Raw genomic sequence first — 27,490 nt, forward strand, 5'->3', positions numbered from 1 at the left:
ACATTTTTCCTTGACTCAATCCAAGATCTGATATGCTTTTCCAGAAGCTTTCTTTCATTTCATTAACTGGATGGCTGCCCAAAAACCTAAATTAGTAAACTTGCACGACCTCATTCTAGTTTCACCACTTATGTGGGATGCAGAACTCCTAAAGAGAGGAAAAGTTGCTTCAGAGGGGTGAACTGAATGGTCACACAATGAAAGGACCAAGATAGAAAGCATATGAAAGAATGAATAAGTGATTAAGCTGATTCCCGACTCCAGGGGAGGAAAAAAATGAGTCAGACTACCAGCTAGGTTACTCTTCTGGGACTATCCCTGATTTTAAATTATCGCTTGCCTATTAATTTAAGTTTGTTGGGTTTTTTTTTTTTTTTTTTTTCCCCACAGAGTTAGACTAAAGTGATGAAAAGTCCCATTAGGCGATGCAAAGTTCAGAGCTCGGACGGGATTCCTGAAGTTAATTTCCATAAGACCTCCCTCCTCAGGAAGATTCCTCTCCCTCGCTCCCCACCCAACCCGAGAGGATCCTCCCCGCAGCCGGGACCCAGTCTCCTTCCCACCCAGTCCCCTTCCAACCCAGCCCCGCCTCGCCGCCAATCCCCACCCAGTCCCCGGGCCCGTGCCGGGCGCTGTCACTCACCAAAGAAGGAGTCACGCATTGGCAACTTCTCCTGAGTCCAGGATCAGGGGTGCGAGCCGGGCCGGGCAGGCACCGCGCGCCGCCTCCACTGCCGTCGGAGCCCGGGCAGCCTCTGCGCCCGCGACCCCGGTCCCGCACGCGGAGCCGGAGCGGACGCCGGAGCCGCAGCTGCCCCATGGAGACGCTGGGGAGCAACAGCAGCTGTGCGAACGGTGCGACTGGGATCTGGCCCAGGGAGGGGGGCGAGGGGCCGGAGAGCTCCGGATGCTGGAGCTAGGGACCTGCGGGGAGGGAAGGACTAGGATGAGTTTAAAGAAGCTCTGCCCTTTCCATCTCAGAGCACGCACCCACCACACTTGCATTTCCCTCAGACGGCTTTCTTAGAATCTGGGCAAAGTAGCCCAGACTACTAGCCCTTGGCCAGATCTTAAGGGCAGGCCACCCAGTAATTAGCCTAGAAAGAAGGAACACTGGGTTGACTCCCATATCTTAGGATTCCGAGTATCAGTCAGTCAATAAACATTCATTAAGGAAGCTGGAGGAGCCATGAGAAGCCAAAACACATTACTGCCCTCAAGGAGCTCACCATCTGATGAGGGAGACAACATCCCTCATCAAGATGTATATGGAAGATCTTCTCAGAAGGAAGACAGCAGCAGGTTATTCTGGGGAAAAGCCTCCTGCAGAAGTTGAATATGAGCTGTGTTGGTAGAAGCTGGGAGGCAAAGGTGAGGAGGCAAGTCATTCCAGTAATGGAGAACAGGTAATGGAAAGGCATGAAGTCACAAGAGGGGACTGTCCTCTGTTAGAAGTGTCACTGAGGCATATATATATCATAGGGGAGGGTAAAGTAAGGTCCGTCGGGTTCAGATTGTAAAGAGCTTTAAAAAGCAACAGAGGAGTTTATAGTTTAGAGTTACTCCAGAGGTTAAATAGAGATGTCCCTGGAGACTAATATATCTGGAGTCTCCGGTGACATGGTCAGACCTTGGTAATCATGGAGTTGGAACCCTTCATTTCACAAGATAAGGAAACTGAGGCGTAGAAGAAGGTAAACAGTGTGTCAGTGGAGTGACAAGAAGAATTCAACCCACATGGTTGTGTCAGAGAGAGGATCTGAAACAGCACTCCTTCCACAATACCTTGCTGTTGGTGGTAGAGCTGGAACTCCACACCCGGTTTCCTGAACCCCAGATCTATTCCCTGTCTGTTGTACTTAAAGAACTCTCTCCACCCACAAAAACAACAACAACAACAACAAAAAATAGCTGCCCTCTAAATGTCTTTTTTCTTAAAGATCAATTCTCCCAAATTCCTACCACACACCTTGTCTAGGATTATAAAAGGGTTCATATGCTTCATAGGATCATGTAATTATTATTATTATTACTAGATTTAAAGCTTAGAATAATATTAAAGGTTATCTACTCTAGCCTTATTTCTTTTTTGCAGATGAAGAAATTTTAAATTTGGAACTTCGGCTACATCCTACTGGGTTTCTCAAAGCCAGGCCGGGGGAGGGGGGGGGGGAAGAGGCAGTAAGGCTTCCCACTGAGAAACATAAGAGAAGGAAAAAAAGACTTATCTACCACTAGTCTGTAAAATATGGATTAAATCAAATACCTATTTGCTCTTATCATATACTTAGATTTTTAAAAATAAGTTGTTCTTGATTGTTTCTATTTCTTACACCACCATAGTATCTATCCCACCTATCCCTCCCCTTCCCTGGGTTAAGAGTCATCCCATAAAATAGATAGGTGTGTGTTTTTAGAAAGGGGGAGAAAAGTCAGCACAACCAATTAATATATGAAAAGATCTTAAAATGTGCAGTGTGTAAAACCTGTGGCTCTCTCATATCCATAAAGAGTTAGATTGGGGATTTCTCCTTATATCGTTTTATTCAAGGCCTGCTTGATCTTTATAATTTTGTAAAGATTTATTTTGCACTTTTTTTTTTGATATGCTATTTTTTCCATTTACACTGTTGTAGTTACTGTATATATTCTTTTTTTTTTTTTTTTGGCTCTGCTTACTTCACTCTGCTTCAGTTCATATGGATCTTTACCAAGCTTCTCTGTATTCATCATACACATCATTTCTTACAGCATAGTAATATTCCATTACATTCACATACCACAAATTTGTTTAGCCATTACCTGATTGATTTGCATCTAATTTGTTTCTGTTTATTAGCTATCACAAAAGTGTTGTTATAAATATTCGGGAGTGTATGAGAACTTTTTTATTGATAGTTTCTTAGAGTATAAGCTCTATAACCTCATCTTTGACTCAAAGGGTATGAGCATATAAGTCACTTCACTTGCATAATTCAATTTCCAAATTTCCAAAATGATTGAACTACTTCACAACTCCACCAACAACATATTAATGGACCTACCTTCCCATGACCTCTCCAACATTGGCTATGACCATTTTGTGTCACTTTTGCTAATAATCAGAGCACATACACTTAGACTTAAAGTTTAGAAGGATATTAGGAGTTATGTAATCCAATCCCCTCATTATTACATATGAGGAAACCTCAGTTTCCTTTTTCCAAAGAAAGTTAAGTGACTTGCCTTATAGGAAGAAAGGGACAGCACCAGGATATAAAATCAAAGTTTATGACCTCAAAGCTCTTTCCACTAGACATGTATGTTAACCCAGAATCTAGATGCCTCCATAGGAATGTGTTGTGCTGATTTCCTTCACACTTCTTTGGTTTCCCTTGAGCAGAAAAAAAGTATTAATTAATTACAAAACCTCAGAGCTGGAAACCTTTGAGTTCATCTAATTCAGTAATGTCAAAGACAAATAAAGATGGGCTGTTAATCCAAAGAGCCAGATAGTGACTTAATGGGCCACATATTGACTTAATTTTAAAATATAATATTACCTATGTTTTATTTTATTTTATTTTTTGTTAAGTATTTCTCAAGAGTGTTCTGGACAATTAATTAATATTTATTAAGCACCTACTCTGTGCTGGGTACTGAACTAAGCACTAGGAATAAAAAAAAAGGCAATCTAATGGATCCTGCATGTAGCTCACGTGTTTGACACTTCTGATCTAGTCCAAGGCTTCACTTTATAGAGGAGGAAACTTAAAATTTCTGGGAATTTCATTTTATTTCATCTCTAGTCCTCACCCAGGTCTTTTGTTCTTATAAGAGAACCAGGTCAGATTATTAATCTTAAATGAATGAGAAAACATTTATAATGTGCCAGACTTTTTGCTGAGCACTGGAAAAAACAAATACAAAACAGTCCTGATTCTCCAGTAGCTTTAATTCCAATAGGTCATTCAGACCCCAAGGATTTTTTTCTTTAAAGTGCCTCTTAAAAGGAACAAAATTCCTGAGCAGGCCTAGACACTTCTTAATCTTAGGAGATCCCATTCCACAAAAAGCTTTTTGGCCATATGACTCTAGACAGACTAGCGGGAGGACCTGAGCCCTATGCATTAATAGGAATCGCATGAAGGAATATGTTAAGCTGACTCTGAATCCCAGATCTGTTCACCTTAATTTCTGGACTTCCTTCCCTCAGCCCTCCCTGTTAAGCTCTTGCTCACTTCCTCTACTCTGGGAACTCCCCAGATTTCTATCTCTTGGAAGGATGGGCCAAGAATTAGCAACACAGAGCTGATTTGATGAGAGATGGAGACTTTAAGTGAGACTGAGGGTTTGGAAAGAAAGCCAGCCTGGAATTTAGGAAGGCCTAAATGCAAGTACTGCCCCAGACATTTCCGTCTGGGTCACCTAGGACAAATTATTTAATCTAACAGTCTTCCAGACAACTAAAAGAGAAGGTGTTGATTAAATTTAGTAAACAAAGTTTCTTCACAGGAGGAAGTTTCTTAAAATTAATAAAATCAGAAATTTGTATTAAAACTATGCTTCAAGTAAGGGTTGGACAAGATGACCTCAGATGCTTTTGAAGAGAAAAAGCATAGTATCTTAGAAAAAGCATTGAACAAGGCATTAGAAGGCTTGGGTTCATGTACTAGAGTCATCATTAGACATAATGACAAAAGCTTATATTTGTTTATGGATTGAATTTAAGGTTTTCAAATCTTTCACATATGTTAGTTCATTTGATCCTTACAAAAATCCTTAGAATTGAAGCTCAGAAAGGTGACATAATTTGCCTAAGATTATACTTCAAGGAAGTAGCAGAAAGTCTTCTGATATCAAATTTATGCTATTAGGTGACCCTGTGGGTAGACATCAGGTTGAGTCAGGGAGACTCAGTTTCCTAAGTTCAAATTTGGTTTTAGATACTTCCTATCTGTGTGACCAAAGGCAAGTCACTTAACCCTGTTTGTCTCAATTTCCTTATCTGTATAAGGAACTAGAAAAGGAAATGGCAAACCACTCCAATATCTTTGCCAAGAAAATTCCAAATGGGATCATGAAGAGTCAGACATGACTGAACAACAATAAATTCATGACAATAATTGAAATTTATATAGAACTTTATGGTTTGCAAAGTGTTTTACATATATCTTTTCATATCAATCTCACTGCAATCCAGTGAGTTGATAATGGGTGTTACCTCATTAAATGGAGATGAAGAAATGGAGGCTCAGATGATTCAGTAACTTGCCTGGAGCCAAATAGCTAGTAAATGGCAGATTTCAGCTTAGGTTTTTTTTTACTTTCCTTAAAAACCTCTCCCAGTCTTTCTTATCTGCAAAATGGTGATTAGACTAAATGAGCTTCCCTAGAAATTCTTGGGTCTGAAGTCCATTACAACTCAAAAATTATGATTTGATGATTTCACAAATGTCTACCTTGTCACCAAAATGGTAGCTAAACTTCACATGGAGGAAAACAATGGAGTCACTATTCCCTTTCCCCACTTCCGCCTTCTGGATCTTGGCTGATACTGAACTTTGATTTCTTAGAAAGGTTGGACTGGAGATGCAGTATGGTACGAGATTTGGCCTGCATATCCTAGTTTTCTTGGGATTCTAAGAGCTTGATCCAGATTTAATGTCCTCAGGGTCAGAATTAGTCTAGAAAGAGAAGAGCATGAGAAGTGACTATACCAATGATCCAGTTCATCCTTTGGAATCTGGTGCATTGTGGGACACTGGTTTGAAGAGGGTCTCTTACCCAGAATGTGTTGAATTTAATTAAAATGGATTGAGATCTTGCATCCATGGTGGCCTAGGTGAAGGCTAGCTTGGCCTTGAGAATCCTAGAATCTCAGAATTGGAAGAATCTCGGAATAAATAGTAGCATTATTACACAAGGTTGTTGTGGGAATCAAATGAAATCATTGACAGAGTACTTTGCAAACCCTGAGTATGATATGAAGGTTAGTTATTATTCTTATTAACATCCATCCTTATCTCCATCTGTTCCTGTTCTTAATGTTCATTTTCTTCATTTGTTTGTTCCATACCATCCATCCTCATTCCCCTTTCTGTATATATCCCTCAATCTGCCCTCATTCTTCTATATCTGCTTCCTAATCAGTCATCATTCTATGTGTCTCTCTCCCTCATAGCTCTTCTCATCTTCATATGTACTTGTCTTCTATCATTCTTCCTCACTGCCATCTATCCCCCAACATTTATCCTCATCCCCTATCTGTATTTCTCCCTATATTTCCTCTGATCTCTCCATTTAACCCTCTGCCCAACATCTATATTTGTCTTTTTTCCTATTCTTGTCAACTGTATCCAACTTCATTTCATATTCCATCATTACTTGTCTTTCTACCTCCATCCTCATCTCTGTTTTCATTCAACAAAGTTTACCCCTTTGCCTGAGTCACTGTCCCAATATCCATCTTACTTTCTTATTTATTACTGTTTCCTAACACCCATCCTTGTTCTCCAGCTCCTTGAGAATACCCATCCTCATCTCCTTATCTGAACCTATCAACTAACACTTATCCTATGCCCTAGAAAAGAAGTTCCTTGCCAGAATGGGAGGTTGAAATGTAGAACTTATGAAGTTTCCTCCAAATATGCAAGTTAAAATTAAAGTCTAGAAAATTTTCAACAAAGAAATCCAGTTATTTAGAATGGGAGCTGACTATGTACGAATTAGCTGAGTGGGAAGCTTGATTGTCCAGACTTGAGATTTCATTTTTGCAAGAGACTCCTGGCAAGGAAAATCCCTGTACCAATCAAGATCATAAACTATTCTTCAGTTTACAGTCTTAGAAAGTTGAGTTGGGCTCTGAGATTTTAAATTACTTACCTAGGGTCACACAGCTTCTGTGAATCAAAGATAGGTATTTGAATTCTGACATTCCAAGTCTAAAATTAGTCTTCTATTTTCCAAACCACATTTTTGGGATATAGTATTAAAATGAAACTAGGCTAAAAGAAAACCATTTAAAGAGGTAGCTTGTGACACATTGGATAGAGAGCTGGATATTAAGGTATTAAGAATATCTGACTTCAAATTTGGCCTAAGATACTTAGTAGCCATTTTGCAAGTCATTTACCTTTGTTTACCTCAGTTCTCTCATCTGTAAGACCCCTATAATAATAGCACTTACCTAGCAGGATTAAATGAAATAATATTTGTAAAGCTCTTAGCAAAGGATCTGGTATATAATAGGTCCTATATAAATGTTTATTTCCTTTCCTTCCCCTTATGAAGATGATCATATTGCTAAACTGGGGCATTACTCCAATTTCCCTTTCTCCAAGTCCTTACATAGTTTTATGTAAAGGTTTTATTAGAACCCCATGGCAAATGTTATTTCTCGCCCCCATTTGCCTGTTCCTCAAATTTCTATTATATTTTTATTTTTTTCTCTATCTCATATTGGACTTTGACCTGTTTTTAAAAAACTCACTATCACAACTTCATGAGCATAAATTCAACCATGGGCCCCAAACCAATGCATTTTTAGGGGGGGAAGCTTCTCTGGCTTTCTTGCTTAGCTTCATTGGAAACTCAGGAAGAGTGATAGCCAGCTCACTCATTTATAGCATCATAGAATCTCAGATTTGAACTTGATTTCATAGGCTATCTAGGTCAGCTTTTCCTAAACAGAAAACTGCTCTACAATATCCCTATTAAATAGCCAAGGCCTCATTTGACAGCTTTTAGTGATAATAGACCATTTTCTTGAGGATAGCCCTAGTTCATATTAATAAACCAACATTCAGATAGAATTTTTTTTTTCTTTTGTTGAGGCAACTGGGGCTAAGTCAGTTGCTCAGGATCACATAGCTAGAAAATGTTAAGTGTTTGAGACTCAGGTCCTCCCTACTTCAGGACTGATGCTCTATCCACTGCACCACCTAACTGCCCCCAGATAGAATTTTAAAGTCTGAAAAGCACTTTACATATATTATCTCATTTTATCTTTACAACAATACTAGGAGGTAAATGCTATTATTAATATCACTTTTAAAATGAGGAAACTGAGACAGACAGACTTAGCAAGGTTCACAGAAACTAGTAAATGATTAGAAGGGATTAGAAGCTGATTAGAAGTGATTAGAAGCTTCTTCTTTATATCTATTTGTTATCTGTTTATTCCTAGACATGTTCTCTGGGCCCCACAAAATAAGTATAATCCCTCTTCTCATGACAGATCTTAAGATATCTGAAAACCATTAGTATGGCCCCCTCTGTGTGTTTCTTTGTCTAAGCTAAATAGTTTCATTTCCTTCAACCAATTAGTTTGTAACCTGGGCTCCAGTACTCCAACATACTGGTTATCCTTTTAAATATATTTTGTTTATTTATCTCCCCCAAGAGGTGACCACCAATTTCTTTTTTTAAATTAGGTCTCCCTATTTTACCAAATTGGAAGTGTCTAACCCAACTCTGGAACCTTAATTTGCTTTGTTTCTGACCTGGACCAGTCAGGAGTCAGACTTCCTTAGGCAGTCTGCTAGATTTTTGGTCCTATGAGTACTGAACTTAGTGCAGCTATACAAGCAACTTTAGCCCATCTGCATCTCAGAACTCCTGAGCTCAAACAATTTACTAATTTCAACTTTCTTGTATCATAGATTATAGGTGTGGACCACCATGCCTGTGCCATCAGTTAGTCAACTAGCTTTTCTTAAGAGTTTGCTATGTATTAGGCAGTGTAATAAACACTGAGGATAAAAAAGAATGGGGAAGAAGAAAAAAAAAATAGTTTCCAGGGAGCTCACAGTTTAACGAGGGGAGACAACATACAGATACTATGCAAACAAGATACAAGATGAATTGGGAGTAATCTTAGAGGGAAGAGATTTAAGATTATGGAGCTTCTTGTAGATGGGCTTCTTGTAGAAGGTAATGCTTTAGGTTTAACAAGGAAAGTCAGGAAAGCCAGAAGGTGAAGATAATGAAGAAGAGAATTCTAGGGACAAAGAGCAATCATTGAAAATGCCAAGGCTGATACAAGGAGACCAGTATCACTCTATCCCAGAACATTTGGAGTGAGGATGAGAGTGGGTGTTTACAATGTAAGAAGTACAAAGTAAAAAGGGGCAAGGTTATGAAAGGTTTTAAAAGCCTAAAAGAGGATTTTACATTTGATTCTGGAGGTAATAGAGAACCACTGGAATTCATTAAATAAAGGCATGATATGGTCAGACCTATATTTCAGAAGATTAATTTGACATCTAAATGGAAGATGGATTGGAGTGAGATGAAACTTGGGGACAGAAACCAATCAGAGAAGGGCTTTTATATTAATCCAGAGTGAAGTAATGTGAGCCTGCACCAAATTTGTTGCAGTGTCAGAGAAAAAGGAGCATGAAAAGAGAGATAATACTGTAATAGAAATGATAGAATTGACAACTGGTCAGATTAGATTAGATACTTAAACAGTATATTCCAGATATGTTCTGCCCAGGCCAGAATTTAGCAGAACTACCATTACTCTTGTCCTGGGTACTGTTATGGAATTGACAGCCAAAAGAGCTTTGTTATATTATTGAGTATAATATCTACCAAATACTAAAGGTCTTTTTTTTTTTTTTAATATACTATTGTTTAATTACCTCTATAGTCTGGTTCTTTTACAGTACATTATACATGTGTAACTAGATGGTATAGTGGATAGAGCACAAGGCTTAGAATCAGAAATTCATCTTCCTGTGTTCAAATTCAGCCTCAGATACTGTGTGTGTGTATAGCTGTGTGCCCCTAGGCTAGTCACTTTATCCTGTTTCCCTCAGTTTTCTCCTCTGCAAAATGAGCTGGATAAGAACATGGCAAATCACTCCAGTATCTTTGCCAAGAAAATTCCAAATGGTGTCATGAAAAGTCAGACATAACTGTAAATGACTGAACAATATCAACAACTTTTCTAGTTTACCCACTCCCAGAATTACTTTCCTAGATCAAAGAGTTACAAAATATAATTGATTCATTATGCCTTCCCCATTATCATTCATTTATCCAGTCTGCATAATAACCATATCCCCTGCTGGATCTTTCTTTTGCTCCTAGTGGAGTTTAAAAAAAAAAAAAAAAACTTTTTATTATCCTTATAATTCATCATTGGTTTTAGTACTTTCTGGACTTCAACACTTCTAACACTTTTCTCACAGGACCATGTTTCTTTTTTTATTATCTTTGATTATCTGCTCTTGCTTTCATTTCATGTATATGTCTTTTTGAAATCTTAGTTCTTTTCTGTATTTCCTGTGAATCCACATTGGTCACTGTAGACAATATCCCATTTTTTTCTGTTTTATTAGAATTGTATGTTTTTGTCATCATAATGTCATTACTACATTACTACTATTCCTCTTGTGTCAACTTCCCCTGAAGGATTTCAGAATGCAGGAACAAACTCTTTCATATCAGCAACTGTCCCCCTCCCTCCAATCCAGGTGATACTCTACTTATTCTTCCATAAACAAACTATTAAGAGTCCATGAACTCATAGATATATTTCTGGAAAGGGCATTCAAGACCACCTAGTCCTACTTCTTCACTATAAAGATGAGGAAACTGAAGCTGAGAAAGGTCACACAACTAGTGACATCTTAGACCCGAACTCTTCTTGATTCTAAGTGCAGCACTCCACATTCCACTAGGTACTTCTTCATTTATTTTTACTTCTTCTATTTCTATTTCTTCTGAATCTACTGTGGCAACATTCTTCCTTATTGATCAAGTCCATTCTCAATCTTTGATCTACTCTTATCAGCCAGAGTCAGGTCCCAAAAAGCAGTTTCCCTCATTGTTTCTTGTACCTTTTAAAGAATTAAATTTTTATCTGATAATGTGATTACTAACACCATCATCCTATCAACTTTTACAATCAAATATAAAATCTGTTTGGCATTTAAAGTCCTTCACAACTTGGCTCCTTCCTATTTTTCCAGTCTTACATCCCTTCCAACATACTGGGTCACTGGTCTCCTTGCTGTGCCTTGAACATGACACTTCAGTTCGTAATTTGGGGCTTTTCTCACTAGCTGTTCCCTATGCTGGAACACAGTCTTCCTCTTCATCTTAACTTCCTGGCCTCCTTGGCTTCTTTCAGGTCCATCTAAAATCCATCTTGTTTGAGAAGCCTTTCCTGATCCACCCTAATGCTAGTACCTTCTCAATTTATCTTGTATATAGCTTGTTTGTACATAGTTGTTTATGTGTTGTCTCTCCCATTAATTAATTTAGAATGTGAGCTTCTTAAGGGTTGGGCTCATGCTTTGCCTTTCTTTATATATCATCAGCACTTAACACAATATCTGATACAATAGTGTTTACTAAGTGCTTACTTACTGACTGACATAATTAAGAGAAGTTAAGAATTTATGACATGCTCTGCTTTTAGCAAAGAGATGACTCCAGAATTCCAGAAGACAATGGAAATCTTTCCCCTCACCTAGCCCCCAATTATTGCTATATCATACGCCCATGATCTATTATTCAAATATATCTTCCATTTCCTCCTGGCTAGCTAAGCTAAGGTAGACTCCTCCCACTCTCTTCTTCTATCCATTGATTGTCACAGATCTGATTTGCAACATGGTTTCTTCCTTCAGTCTGTGTATAGCCTCAGCAAATATACTTCTTATAATATATATTGCTACCTCACTGTCTCTTTTACCTACTCTGTTATTTTGTATAAGATATGTTCTTCCATATTCATATTCTAGTCACGAGTTCCATTCCACCAAATGTCAGTAGCCTCCATGCTGTGGAACTTAGCTCCTTGCATTAACCATATTTATATCCTATACTTTGCACACATGTATCAAACTGACCAATCTAAAGTCTTGAAACTTGGAACCTTTCTTCCCTTCTCAGTAATCAAAGTTTTCTGGAGAAGTTGTACTTAGCATTGGAACATGGAAAATAATTCATTTTCTTTTTTCTTCTTTTTGTGTAAATTCTTTATTCATTTTAAATTTAAATACAAAATAAGAAAAGAAAAAAAATATTTCCATGTACATAGCAGAACATTGAGAGTATTCAATATAAAATGATCAATTTCCATTTTAAGAAAATGTATGTAATAATTGTTACACATTGTTTTCAAAATAACCCAGCTTTTCTTTGCTACCTTCTAGACTTCCTTTTATTTTCTACTGCATACTTTTTACTTGATTTTCTCCTCAGAAAGCTACAATTAAATGAGGAAATAAATATAAAGATAGATATATATAGATAGATAGATAGCTATAAACACATACATGCACATGCATATATATATATATACACACAAAAATGTATGACCCACAAATATGTATGACAGTACTATGCATATTTCTATTTGTCATTTCTTTCTCTGGAAGTGCATAGTATCTTCCTTTATAGTTCCAAATCTTTCCATAGTTTTATAAATCAACCAGCTCATCATTTCCTATATCACAGCAGTATTCTAATACAATCATATCCTAGCTGAAGAACTATCTATAAAAGTTCTCCCCCTCTCAGTTTTCTGTTATTTTTTCTATTCTTGACTACATTGGAACTTATACAAGAAATGTTTAATTTAAAATAATCAAAATTATCCATTTTATCCCTTAACAATGGTTTCACTTTATAATAAAGTTTAAGATCTGGTACTGCTAAATCTCCTTTTATATATTTTTCTCTTTTAAAAAAAATTCTTGAGCTTTTATTCTTCCAAATGAATTTTTAAAAATTATTTTTCTAAATCACTAAAATAACTTTTAGCAATTGAAATGGCATTGAATAAATAGATTAGGCCAAATTATCATTTTAAAAATTATATTGGCTTTACCTACCCATGAACAATAAATATTACTTCATTTATTTAAATTCGACTTTATTTTGTATGAAAAGTATTTTATATTTATGTTCATGTACTTCCTTTGCTTTGGGAGGTATACTCTCATTTTTTTTTTTTTTTATGGTCTAGTTATTTTAAATGGTCTAAAACAATGTTGAATAAGATTGGGAAATCATAGTGTAGTTATTGAATCTATTTTAGTTTTAACTTTGTCTGAAATCTTGATTAGTATCTCTGCTTCTTTTTTTACATAACAAATTCTACTCTTGTCCTTTCTTTTGTCTGTTTTTTATTGTTTTCTGAAAGCAACATGTTTTAATCCATTCTGCTCTCCATTTCTATTTTATGGGTAAATGTTTTATGTTGTGTTTTCCCCTCCTTCCTATTTTTCCTCATTATCCTTCTCATCCTATTTACCCCATCCCTCCTCATTCATCTAATGTACTTTTGCTACCTTGCTCTCCTGTTCCTTTATCTACCACTCCTCTGACCGTCCCTTCCTTATGCCCTATTTTGAATTCTTAATCTACACATTCTTCTAAAAGTCTTCCCTTATGCTATCCCTTAGCCCGCTTATTTCTTTGTAAATTTAGAAAACTTTTATATCCTTCTACCCTTTTAAATGTATATGTTGTTCCTTTTCTTTTTCTGCTGAGAATAAGGTTCCAACACCAGCAGCCCTCCCACCCACCTACCAATTTATTCCTTTATCTACCACCCCTCTGAGAGTATTTTGTGTCCTACTTCTACACACCCTTCTAAAAGTTTCTCCCTTATCTTATCCCCTAGTCTCTTATTTCTTTGTAAATTTAGAAAATGTTTATACCCCTCTACTCAAACATATATGTTGTTCCCTCTTTTCAATCCATGTTCAATGAGAAGGTTCTGACACTAGTAGCCCTTCCACCCATCAATTTATTTCTTCTGTATCAATTCTTCCTTTCATGCCTAATTTGTATGAGGTAATTACTCCTTTTTTCACTCTCTCTATAGTTTTATTTTTCAGAATCACCCCTATCATACACAGCTCAATCCAAACTTTTCTTTCAAACTATCAAACATCAAATGATGACAGTCATAAGAGTACTGATAAATTTTTTACATATAAGAAATAGTTTGATCTTATTAAGTCCCTTTTAATTAGTCTTTAATGTTTACCTTATATTCCTTCTAGATCTTCTATGTCAAATTTTCCATTATTTTCTGTTCTTTTTGTCACAAATTCCTGAAAGTCTTTCAATTCATTAAATTATTTTTTTCCCCAATTCTGGATTATACCTAACTTTACTGGGTTGTTACCCTTGGTCATTTTGTGATCCTAGTTCTTTTGGTCTACAAAATAATGTGTTCCAAGACAGTTCTTCAGTGTAGATACTGCTAGGTCTTATATCTTGTAATCTGTTTGTAACTCTATAATATTTAATTTTTTTTCTTGTTCCTTATAATATTTTCTCCTTAACCTGAGAGCTTTGAAATTTGACTATGATGTTCCTGTAAATTTTCCTCCTGGCAATCTTTCCTGGTGATAATCAGTGGATTTTTTTTTCTATTTCATCTTTTACTTTCTTGTTCTAGAACTCCAGGGAAATTTTCTTTAATAATTTCTTGCAATATTGTATCAATTTATTATAGCTTTCAGGTAGTCCTACAATTCTTAAATTGTCCCTCCTTGATCCTTTTCCAGCTTTGCTATCTTTCTAATGAGATATTTCACACTCTTTCCATTCTTTTAGCTTTGTTTTATTATTTCTTGGTGTCTTATAATCCCATTAGCTTCCTCTTGCCTAATTCTAGTTTTCAAGAAATTAATTTTCTTCGTTAAGTTTTTGATTCTCTTTTCTAGGTGGTTACTTTCTTTTCATAATTTTCTAGAATTGCTCGTATTTTTCCTTGATTTTTTTCTCTATCTCTCTTATTTGGTTTTTTAAGTATTTCAAAAGTTATCCAAGAATTCTTTTTGGGCTTAGGACCATTTGATGTTTCTCACTGAAGAGTGGCTTTTTTAATTCCACTATCTTCTAAATTTTTGCCCAGATCTTCTCTATCTCTATAACTACTATCTATACTTCAATTTTTTGCCCTTTGATTAATCATTTTTATTTTTATTTTGTTTTATTTTTAACAGCTATTATCATAATCAAGTTCTAGTTCCAAGATGTGAGGAATGATGTCCCAAATTTCAGGTCCATCTTACTGTTATTTTCTGGCCTCTGTTCTGGGCCCAACTTTGAGCACTACTCTCCACCCTTAGGTCACAGTTAGCGATCCCCAAAGCTGTCCAGAAAATGATCCTGCTCCCTTTGGTCCCTTTGGTGATTTCAAAATTTACCTGTTCTCTCTGCCCTGGAACCAAATAAAACCAGGGATGCTGCTCTCCTGCAAATATCCACAGTCAGAAGGATCTCCACCTCTCTGCTACTGCACTCACCAGGTGTATGCTAGCTCCTTCTCCCCTTAGCCACAATGCAAGACACATGTGGTCAGCACAGCTACATTTAGTGTCCCTTGAGAAGGGAAGTCTTCATTCTTCTACTGAGCCATATGCCTCCAACACTGTACACAAGGTTAAAATTCCTGGGGTTTAGTCAGCCTCCCAATCCAGCCACCCCCAGGCTATCCTTTGTTGCTTCACTGGGCCAGACCTCCACCTCGATATGGGAATCTTTTGTGGGGTCTACTCAAATTGTATCAGGAAGACAACTGCCCCACTCCTACTCCTATTTAGTTCCACTATTCTACAGATCACTCAGAAGTGAAGTTCTGGATTTTGTGGTGGAGGAAATTTGGAGAGCCAGATGTTTTCTGACCTACTCAACCATCTTCCCAGAACATAATTTACTTTTAAGATTTATGAGAATAATTGTATTTTTGAGGTAGAAAAGTCCTTAGAAAATTTTGAACCCAGTCCACCCATTTGACAAAAGAAGAATCAGAATAAAGAAACAAAAGTCAATTGCTTAAGTTTATGATAAAGCCAATACTAGAATTCAGATCACTTTATTATCAGCCCAGTGCTCTTTCTACTAAATCCTGCTTTTAACTATAATTAATACGTGGTTCTTTTAAGTAGTTTATTATTTTTATTCTTCAAGTAGCAAGTATTATTTATTAATATCTCTCCCACTCCCCTTATTGAACAAATTGAAAAAGGAAAAAAAATCCTTCAATACATAGTTAAATCAGCAAAACACATTCTCTCATTAGCCATTTCCAAAAATGAATTTTTGGAATTTAAACTTCTGAATGGTGTTTGATGCCTCTCTCTTAGAAGATGAGTGGTAAATTTCATCTACATTCTTTGGACTCATAGCTTTTCATTGTGTCAATTAAAGTTTGAAGGTTTTTCAAATTTGTTTTTCTCTATAAGGTTGTTATTGAGTCATTTCAATCATGTTCAGCTCTTTGTGACACTATTTGTGATTTTCTGGGCAAAGAAATCAGAGTGAGTTGTTATTTCCTTCTCCAGCTTATTTTACAGAACTGTGGCAAACAGAGTTAGATGATTTACCCAGGGTCACACAAGTAATAAAAGTGTATGAGGTCCAATTTGAACCCATGAGTATGACTTTTTCTGAAACCAAGCCCAGTACTCTATCCACTGCACCACCACTGCACCCATAAGGTTGTTGATATTTTGTAAATATTTCTCTTAGTTCTACTCACTTTATATCAACTCATACAAAGCCTCTCAGGTTTCTTCCAAATTGTCTATTCATCATTTATAACAATAAAAATCCATTATAGTCAATTAATATAATTTATTTAGCCATAGCCCAATCAGTGGACATCCCTTTGGTTTCTAGTTTGGGCATATTATGAAATAAATTGTTACAAATATTTTCATTCATATATGTTCTTTTCCTTTCCTTTGATCTTTTCAGGGCATGGGCAAATCAATAGTAATGTAGTTAGGTCAAAGGGTCATAGTTCTCTGCTCTACCCATCACAAGTCTCTCCCCACTCCAATCTATCCTACACTTAGTTGTCAGTGGTCTTCCTAAAGTGTTCTTCTGATGAATGCCTCTGACAATGGTACCATAGTTTATTGAATACACACATAATTAATAAACTTCTGTGTCTCTTTATTACTTCCATGATCAATTATGACACTCCATTTCCTGATTCTGGGCATTTCATAAGTTGCCCCCCCATGTCTGGAACTGTCTCCTTTCTCCTGCCTCCTGACTTCCTTGGTTTCCATCAAATCCCAGTTAAAATATGACCCTCGATAGGAAATGCTTTCTAATCCATTTTAATTCCAACATCTTTCCTCTAATGATTATTTATAGTTTTTCCTGTATATATCTTGTTTTTACTATTGTTTGTATGTTTGCATGGGGATTATCTTTTGCCTTTATGTTTATCCTGCCATTAGTTCAGTGTCTGGTACATAGTAGGCAATTAAGAAATGTCTTTTGACTCATTGACACAATTCCAAATTACTTTCTAGAATGACAGGGCTTTCTCCACCAATAATGCCTGTTAGTGTGCATTCATGCAGTTCCTCCAATGTTTGTCATTTTTCTTACTGGTCATCTTTGTCAATCTGATGGCTATGAAGTTGAATTTTAGATTTGCTTTAATTTGTAGTTCTTTAACTATTAGTGATTCTGGAGCATTTTTCATATAGGCTATAGATAATTTGCTTTTCTTCCTTTGAAAGGAAGAAATTTTTTACATCCTTTCACCATTTATCTAATGAAGACCAGATACTAAGATCTTATAAATGTGAATCAATCCTGAATAAGAGACCTTCAGCAGAGAAACTTGTTGCAGAGATTTCATATACCGATTACTTCTATCCCCTGCATTAGATTTGCTGGTACAAAAACTTTTAAAATTTTATATAATTATGCATAATATATTATAATTTTATATTATATGTACATCATATGTAATTATATATAACTTATATAATCAAAATTTCCTGAAATCTTCTTCTGGTTTGATTGCAAACACCTATCTTCCCATAGATCTGAAAGGTAATTGTTTCTTTACTTCTCTAATTTGCTTATAATGGACCTGTTTCAGATTTATTTTGATATATACAGATAAATAGATAAGATAGGTAGATAGATAATGTAAAGTGTTGGTTTATTCCTAATTTCTGAGAGATAGCTTTCTAGTTTTCTAAGCTTTGGTCAAATAATGAATCCTTAAATGCAATAAATAGGATCTTTGGATTTATCAAATTCCATGCTCTTAACTGTGTTTGTTTCTGTAAATTGTATGGTTAACCTGTTCTACTGCTCAGTTTGTTTTTTTTTTAACTATCACCAAATGAGTGTTGCTTTGTAGTACAATTTTGAAATCTGATACTAATGGACTTAATTCCAATATTCTTAAAGACCACAGAAGGTAAGTAATTTCAAAGTAATTTTCTCTCTCTTAATTTCACGTAGGCTCCCTGATCACCCTGTATTGCTCCTCCCAACAAGTCCTGTGCCAGATTGTCAGTGACTTTGAACCTGACAGCTCAAACAACATCACCTTGAGCAGTTGGCAAGAGAAAGTCAAGAAGAACTATGGCTTCTTCATTGGAGTGGGTCTGGCGGTCTTCTCCAGTTTCCTCATTGGCAGCAGTGTCATTCTTAAGAAGAAAGGCCTCATTCGGCTGGTAGACAAGGGTGCAACTCGAGCTGGTAGGATTACTGCTTATTGGAAAAGGATGGGGAGCTGGAACATTGAATCAGTAATGACTTCACTCCAACAAGTTGTGTAGGCAGTTTGAGAATTGGGCCTCCGGTCTTTCTTACAAGCCAGTAATGTTAGTCAAACAAAATTACAAATTAAACCAAAGGCTCGACCTTCAACATAGCTTTTAAAGTCAAATCTTCTTCTCTTATCATTGTAATATCCATAATACCTTGGGTTAGGGGAATAAATAGCTTGCCACTGTTTCACTTTTCTCCTCCCCAGAATATATTTAAGCAGATTAATCCCCCTGCCACTGCAAAATACTCATTTTCTGTGGAAGAGAAGCTATACCAAATAAAGACTTTGGTGTGGCAAGAATGACCTTCCCAGCCCACATCATAGGATTTTTTTCAAGGCAGAGCAAATTTCTTGGATTACATTAAGTTTTTACAGTTTTGTTTCAGAGGCCTTTAATATCTCTGTTTTGGTAGTTCAGGTAGTAGTTCTTCTACAGTAAAATGATTATTATATTGATTTAGTTCCTTTTGACGAATCAGTTTTGGAAGCCTTATGTATTCCCTTTCTTCCATTGGGTGCTTTATTTTAACTTTAACTTTATTTTTCTTTCCTTTCCTAGTGGATGGAGGTTTCGGCTACCTCAAGGATAAAATGTGGTGGGCCGGATTTGTCACCAGTAAGTAGGGTCATTTGCATTACTAATCATGGAAAGGAGTTAAGGGGGGAATGGAGGAACCCATTTCCATCCTGTTATATATAGATACAACAAAATGGAATCCTAGGGGAATTATTTTGCATCTGTTTTTGGTTATCATTTACCCTAGATAAATTTCTTACCAACAAAACTTAAATGAGTTCAGATTTCATGAATCATCTTGGACCTCAAAGCAAATTACTACACCAGTGTTTGGAGAGCTATTCATGGTTGAATGTTTGATCTAGAAGGGTTATTAGAATTTGAAACATAAAAACTTGAAGGAACCTTAGAACACAGAGACAGAATTGTAAAAGACTTTTAGAGTTCACATAGTCTAATTTCTTGTAGTCTTTCCAAAGGCCATCTTGCTACTCAGTACTGCAGATTGTAAAAGAGAAAACCTGGAATTTCTCAAGATTTTATTATGCCATTAATAGGCTTATCTTTCTCTCTTTATATGGTTATGTTAAATTAGCCTAAACTTCCAGATAGTTTACATTTCTTTTGTCTTCCCAGCTTCCAACCCATTCTCTCTGTCTCCTAAACTCTGATCCTTCACACAGATAGTCAAGAAATTAAGTCAACCAGTATTTATTAAGCATCTACTATATGTCAGGCACTATCCCTGGGGATAAAAAGAAAGGCAAAAAAGGTTCCTGATCTCAGGTAGCTCACAATCTAAGGAGAGAGAAAAAAAACAACCTTGTACTATATATGTATATATGTATATCACATATGCATATGTATACATACACGTGTATATATGTATATATTAAAACATACAGATAGATCTGAATGCATATGTTCATTCAGATCTATCTGTATGTTTAAATATATAGAGATACAGAGATACAAACATATGTATTACAGAAAATCTCAGTAAGAAGTCAGTGATACTAAGGAGGGCTGAGAAAGTTTCCTTGTAGAAAGTGCTTGGAGGAAGCTAGGGAAGCCAGGAGTTGAGATGAAGTGGAAGAAAGTTGCCAGAATGAGAGAGCTGGTGAAAATGCCTGGAGTGAGGAGATGGCATGTTCCCTGTAAGGGATAACAAGGAAAGCAATGTCACTGGATGCCAGAATACAATGGGGATGGGTTGGAGGGAATCAAGAAGTAAGAATATTAGAAAGATAGGAAGGAGAATTTTATACTAATCCCGGAGAAAGGAGGAATCACTAGAGTTAATTGAATGAGGGGAATGATATGGTCAGCCTTGTGTTTTAGGAAATCAATCTGACAGCTGAGCAGACTCAGGAGAAACCCTATTGTTATTGCAGTAGTCTGGGTGTAAGGCCATAAAAACATGTAGCAGAAAGTAGGAGTATCAGTGGATGTAATAAGGATCAGAGCTGGTAATTTAAATCAGGTCCTCTGTCTTCAAATTCCTAAAGACCTTTTCATCATACCTCATTGCCTCTCAAATACTCCTGCCAACTGGAAATGCAAATAGCAAGAAATAAGGACCATCAAAAGCCAAAAATCTGTCAACTCCTGAGCACAAATTCCCAGTGAAGTAGCATGAAAAGGAGTTAACTTGGAGTCAGAAGGCCTAGGTTGGAATGCATGCTCCACCACATATTAACTGTCCATATCATTGTTCTTCTTTTGAATTTATTTTCTTTATTTGTAAAATAGGGATAATAATGCCTATATCATTTATTTATTTATCTGTTTCTTATCTATCTCTCTGTCGTGTATATAATAGGACAATGGAAAAAGAAAGTTCTTTGTAAATTGTAAAGCAATATAAAAATGAGCAATTAGTACCAATTTTCCTGGGAAAAAATGGTATCTTAGCAATGCAAAAACCTCAGGAATTGAGGTACACAGAAAGCACTGGCTTTGTAGCCAGAGGGTCTGGGCTGTAACCCCAGCTCTGTCACTTCACACCCGTATGATGTTAGTGAGTGACTTCCATTTTCTAGGCCCAGGTTTTTTGTTTTGTGAAATAAGAGATTTGTATGAGCAGACCCTAAGTTTCCTTCCTGCTCTAAGTCATTGGACTACTATTCACCACTGGCAGCAATCCTCTAGAACTTACTTTTTTTTTTTTTAAATAACTTTTTATTGACAGAACCCATGCCTGGGTAATTTTTTACAACATTATCCCTTGCACTCACTTCTGTTCTGACTTTTCCCTTCCCTTCCTCCATCCCCTCCCCCAGATAGCAAGCAGTCCTATACATGTTAAATATGTCACAGTATATCCTAGATACAATATATATATGTGCAGAACCAAACAGTTCTCTTGTTGCTCAGGGAGAATTGGATTCAGAAGGTAGAAATAACCCAAGAAGAAAAACAAAAATGCAAGCAATTTACATTCATTTCCCAGTGTTCTTTCTTTGGGTGTACCTGCTTCTGTCAATCATTGATCAATTGGAACTGAGTTAGATTTTCTCTTTGTCGAAAAAATCCATTTCCTTCAGAATCCTCATACAGTGTCGTTGTTGAAGTATATAATGATCTCCTGGTTCTGCTCATTTCACTTACCATCAGTAGAACTTACCTTTTAACGCCTGAGAAAGTGACCTCCATGCAGACTCTTACCTAAATATAGATAGCACACAGATCTTCAATGAGACTTCTCCTTCCTATGCTGGCCCTTGAACTTTTGCTGCAAGATGCAATCTGTATTTGAGTCAGTCAACAAGCATGTATTAAGTGCTTACAATATGGCAGACACTGTGTGAAGTGCTAGGGTTACAAGGGCAAAAAATACAGCCTCCTTCCTCCCTCCTCCCCACCTCCAAGGAGATCACATTCTGATGGGGAAGATAATGTGCAGATAACTATGTACATACAAGATATGCACAGAACCTAGTTAAAACAGTTGAGATAATAGGAAAAGTTTTTCATTAATGTCTTATTTCTCCTCTCTCCTCCCATCCCTTCTTATTTCCTAGTGGGTCTAGGTGAAGCTGCCAACTTTGGGGCCTACATATTTGCTCCTGCAACAGTCGTCACTCCACTGGGAGCGCTGAGTGTGCTTATAAGGTCATTAATAAATACCTTGTTAGTGTGTTTGCTCTTTTCCCATTTGTGGCTCATTATGACATGCATTTGATGAGGCTCTTCCACAACCACCAAATAAGACTGAATTTACTTTACATACCAAGAATGTATCAGCCTCAGTTTCCCCAGAGAGGGTATTATGTGGCACTCTATAACAGAGCACAATGGAAAGAACCCTGGCTTTGAATTCAGAGGACATGAGTAAAAATCAGGTCTCTGCTGCATGCTGGCTGGACAACACTGAGCAGGCTATTTACTTCTCTGGACCCCCTTTTCTTCCCTTGTAAAATTAAGGTGTTAGGCTGGATCACAGTTGTTTATAACATGGATCCTTTCAGCAGTCTGATGAGGTCTATGGATCTCTTCCCAGAACACTATTTATAAATAATTAAAGAAAATGTTCAGTTTCAGTAGAGATCAATGAAAATAAAGATGTGAGCTTTTTTTCATTCTAAGTTCATGGATCTCCTGGAATATATCCAGGGATACCCACATTAAGAACTCTTGAATTAGTTTGCCACTCCAAATCCTATACCCCTAGCACAGTCTGGCAAGTAAATTTTAAAACCAGCCAGCTTAGATAGTTGACATGAATAATGCCCTGAGCCAGTGTTTGCACTACATTCTTGGGTAAAAGTGACAGTGATTATAAAAGAAATCAAACCAGCATGTTTTGTTTCGTTGTGTTTTGTTAATCACCAGAGTTTGTGGTTATTCTTCTCAGACAAGTTCTGGTTTAAAAGCACGATTAGTGGTTTGAAACAGTTTTCCCTTAGAAGACTAGGCTTATTCCTAATGTTCCCATATTTTCCCGCCTCGTTGGAGACAGATTCCCTAAGCTACATTCTGATACCCCTCTGCCCCTTCTCTGTATGTAGTGCCATGATGTCATCTTACTTCCTGGGAGAGCGACTGAACCTGTTGGGGAAGTTGGGCTGCATGATCTCCATAGCGGGCAGTTCGGTGATGGTGATTCATGCCCCCGAAGAAGAGAAGATCAAGACAATGAATGAAATGGCTTCAAAGCTGAAGGACACAGGTGAGGGGAGACTTTGCTATTATTCAGCCATTTGGTCATATCTGACTTTTCGTAACTCTCTGTGGGCTTTTCTTGACAGAGCTACTGGAGTGTTTGCCATTTCCTTTTCTAGCTCATTTTATAGATAAGGAAAATGAAAGCAAACAAGGTTAAGTGACTTTCCCAGGTATTCCTGACTCTGAGCCTGGAATTCTATCCACTTTGCCACCTGAGGGTAACCAGAGTTACCCTAAAACTGGGAAATGTTGGGGGAATATAGGAGATAGGTTTGTTTTGCTTAATTGGTATATTCTGGGCCACTAGAGATAAGCCAGAGCAAAAAATTTGCTGAGTGGGTACTTGTTAATATATATGTATATTTGTGTACAAGTTAGGGTCTGGGGAAGAATTGGCCAATGAGGACTCAGTCCTGAGATCTTGTTTGTTTGAGGAGTCTACTTTGGGGCTTTCCTAATGAAGCTCCTTGGTTTCTACTTCAGGACATTCAAGGTTATGCTGTAACTATTATCTGGCCCACTGACCACATAGTGAAGGAGTTTTTGGTTGGCTGCTGAGCCAGAACTGGGTTTATATTCAAAAAATAATAACCAGGCAAAAAGAGGTCCTTCTCCTTTCTCTTCCTGGTTGTATTCCAGTGAGGAAGCAAGGACTCAGTCTGGGTGGAGAGCAGTAGTTAGTTCTAGGAATAGAGGAAAAAGCCTGTTCACCAAACATTTGCAAGGCTAATTTAAAAGCACCCTTGGGGGCTGCACACTTGGTACAGTGGATAGAGCACCAGCCTTGAAGTCAGGAGGATCTGAGTTCAAATCTGTTCTCAGATACTTAACATTTCCTGGCTGTGTGATCCTGGGCAAGTCACTTAACCCCAACTGCCTCAACAGAACAAAACAAAACAAAACAAAAAAACCCACCCTTGGTTAGTTATATGCTTTGTTTGTATTCCAAGATATAGTGCTGAGATTCAAGCTCTTTCTCTTCTCTCCTGCAGGCTTTATTGTGTTTGCTGTGCTCCTAGTGGTGAGCACTCTTATTTTCATCTTCATCATTGCTCCGCGCTATGGACAGAAGAATATTCTCATTTATATCATCATCTGTTCTATGATGGGGTCCTTCTCCGTATGTGCTGTCAAAGGCATGGGGATTGCCATCAAGGGCTTCTTCCAGGGACAGCCAGTTCTCCACCACCCTCTTACATATTGCCTTGGGGTGATCTTGGCAACTTCCATCCCCATACAAGTCAACTTCCTGAACAGGGCTCTGGATATCTTCAATACCTCTTTAGTGTTCCCCATCTACTACGTGACCTTTACTAGTATGGTCGTCACCTCCTCCATCATCCTCTTCAAGGAGTGGAACAGCATGTCAGTTGTGGACATTCTGGGCACAATTTCGGGTTTTGTTACAATTATCCTGGGGGTGTTCTTGCTCCATGCTTTTAAGGACCTTGATATAACCTGGGCAAACCTCCCCCATACTTACAAAAATCCAGTCCCACCTCCCACTCCTGAACCCACAATCATCAAGCTGGAAGACAAAAGCATCCTTGTGGACAACATAGAACTGCCCATACCTGAGGAGAAACCCAAAGTCTTCACAATCCACACTTAAAAACTTTTAAGTGTTATATGAGAGGATGCATTCTATTAGCCCATCTAATCCCAGAACAATCTAGTGATTTCAAATATTATTCAAGAGGCAGGATGCCCTTGTCCTAACAGTGTGGCTTTATACCTCATTAATATTTCCAGGAGAAAGTAATTTCCAATTGTGTAGGACTTGGTGACATCCTGACTTCCTGGAAACACAGACTCAATGGCCATACTGCATGGTTTGTATTGGTGCACTATCCCTTCTTTTCCCACAGTCCCTCAGGTCTCTTCAAAGACTTTTATTTTTGCCTTCTACCTTCCATGCCTATGGCAGTTGCCTATGTTGGCAAGTGGGGGAGAGAACTTGACCCTTTGAATGTATTAGAGTCCAAATGATTCTGTGGGGTGTTGTAAAATTAAGTACTGGCTCCATCATAAGGATGCATAAGCTATACCATTCCTCACCCTGGTACTGCGACATGCTGGATCTGAATGGGATGAGTAAGGATTCCTTGCCCAAACTTCATATGGAAATCATTTGGACTGTAGTGTAAAAGTTCAATATTTGCCAGGCCATCTTTAGATCCTTGCTTCTCCCTTCACTTCAGTGTTACCCCAAAGAGATGATAGGTAGATACCAAAGGTCTAAACCATGTTGAGGGTAACTAACAGGCCACAAACTTCTCCATGAATTAGGAGTTTATTTACCCCAAGTAAGTGATGACTTCCCCCAATGGAATTTGTTCCAGTGGCCATGAAGATGATGAAGCAGGTGCTGTGTTGTATTTAGGACTTGGTTGGTCAGACATGGAAGACACCATGGTCACCCACTGCATGTTGGGCCATTGCCAGTCATCCTGACTTTTGTCCTGCCACTGGATTTCAATGACTTTGGAAGAGAGAATGAGGTTGACAACTTTGTACAGCTCTGTCTCACTTAGATCCAATTAACTTGCAAGTCAAGAGAGCATCTGTGAAGTCATTGATCCTGTTTGAATCAAAAGACAAACAACTCAAGAAAGATGGATCTCCACTTGATTTTGCTCTGAGAAAGTCACCTTGTGACTCAAGGAAAATCCTGGAGTAAAAGAAATTTTTTTTTTTAAAAGAAAGAAACAAAAAGAAAAAAAAAAAGGCAGGAGCTAAGTTAATTCTTTGGATTTATAGCTCAGTGGTTGATATCTGCTGTCTGTCTCTCTTTTGGCATGCTGAGGTACCAGTCGCCAAGGAAGTCACACAATCCTCCAAATTCAAACAAAAGACTTGTCACTACCAAATTATGGAGGAGGTGGTGTGCTTGCGGATGTATGCGGCTTTGCTCTTAAAAAATGTCTTAGTTTCTGGGTTAGAATCTGGCAAAATGTGTTAGTTCCTGTTCCTCTTTAAGTAGTAAACAGGACATGGTATTTTGGAGATGGGGAGAAAGGGGAATAAGCATGGGAGGTAAGGGTTAGAATACAGCAGATTAATACTGTTTACTCTGGATCCTAACCAAGCATTTTGAACTGAAGGACTCCCATATCCATCCTTTTGATATTGCTTCAATGACCTGGCTCCCTGGTTAGTAAAAGTGTGCCTTCAATTCTGGATGACCTTGTAGGCATACAGGCTGTGAGCTTGGCAGGGTGCACCTAATTCCCTGATGCTGGCTGGTGCTTCCTTTTCTCTGGACGCTGCACAAGGGCCAGTCCCTGCCAATGAGCTGCCTACAAAGGCAGCCACCCAAGTATAAGTGCCTAGCTCCAACAGCTGCAGCTGCCTCATGTTCCCTCATTCCCTACTCCCTTCCCCCAAGTGGATGGAGTGCTAGCTCATCAGAGCAGCTGCCAGCCCCAGGATCCTGGCTGAGCTGCTGTGCAAGGGACCTTCAGATGGATGGGTTGGGCTCAGGAAGCACTGATTTTCCTCTGCCTGTCTCCCTTTCTTCTGCCCTTGCTGCAAGAATAGAGGAATTGATGCAGAAATCTGTGTGGGAAGTAAATTATAGAATCTGGCACAAGAAAATTAGTAAAGAAGGGCAACTCTTTCCTTATACTCAAATAATGGCATGGGTATGGACAATGTCCCCAAAGACTATTGCCGGTTGCTTGGGGACATGTGTTTATATATCTCCATCCCAAGCAAATGAAAACAGTTTCTCAGAGATCTGATGGTCCCTATGGGAGAATTTATGGTCATGCCCTTAGAATTTGAATTTCTCCATTTCTAATGAATGTGGATTTCTGTCAAGGACTAAATCAAAGCAACGTATTTATTTATTTATTTATTTTTTTTGTAGTTGAAAAGAACCTCATACCTTCTGAGATTAAAAATGTATCTGTGGAAGCAGAGAACAAAAGCTTTCATGCCTTTGATTAACTGATCCCTATGGTCTTAGGAATTTTAGAAGCAGAAGATCTCAACCAACTGTTCCTATATTACTTATAAGTCAGTCACTGGATATCTCAAGATTTTCCCTGATATTTCAACCTGTCCATTTTTGCTTATTGGGAGAGGGAAAGAGGTTTGTAGTTGATTACAATATTATCTTGGGGGACAGCACAGTATATATGGTAGCATGTTGGACCTAGCACCATATTGACCTGAGTTCAAACCCTGCCTCTGACACCAACAATGTGACCGTAAAAAAGCCCACCAGACCTCTTTGGACCTCAGTTTCT

General features: G+C 37.7%; 1 protein-coding gene across 1 annotated transcript; it reads left to right on the forward strand.

The window, feature by feature from the left end:
• Nucleotides 1-490: 490 nt before the first annotated feature.
• On the forward strand, nt 491-25,888 carry NIPAL4 (NIPA like domain containing 4). The gene is made up of 6 exons (XM_012552020.2): nt 491-855; nt 18,241-18,480; nt 19,113-19,169; nt 22,094-22,184; nt 23,081-23,241; nt 24,230-25,888. The coding sequence occupies exons 1-6, from the start codon at nt 819-821 to the stop codon at nt 24,847-24,849; spliced, it is 1,206 nt and encodes a 401-aa protein (XP_012407474.1). The 5' UTR covers nt 491-818; the 3' UTR covers nt 24,850-25,888.
• Nucleotides 25,889-27,490: the final 1,602 nt, after the last annotated feature.

Source organism: Sarcophilus harrisii, chromosome 2 (assembly GCF_902635505.1).
Source record: "Sarcophilus harrisii chromosome 2, mSarHar1.11, whole genome shotgun sequence".
Classification (NCBI taxonomy): domain Eukaryota; kingdom Metazoa; phylum Chordata; class Mammalia; order Dasyuromorphia; family Dasyuridae; genus Sarcophilus; species Sarcophilus harrisii.

Excerpts from the sequence above, each read along its gene's own strand:
- NIPAL4 (XM_012552020.2), top strand. The coding sequence starts at position 819 with ATGGAGACGCTGGGGAGCAACAGCAGCTGTGCGAACG. Across the intron at positions 856-18,240 it reads CAACAGCAGCTGTGCGAACG|GCTCCCTGATCACCCTGTAT; the intron begins GTGCGACTGGGA and ends AATTTCACGTAG. Across the intron at positions 19,170-22,093 it reads GTGGGCCGGATTTGTCACCA|TGGGTCTAGGTGAAGCTGCC; the intron begins GTAAGTAGGGTC and ends CTTATTTCCTAG.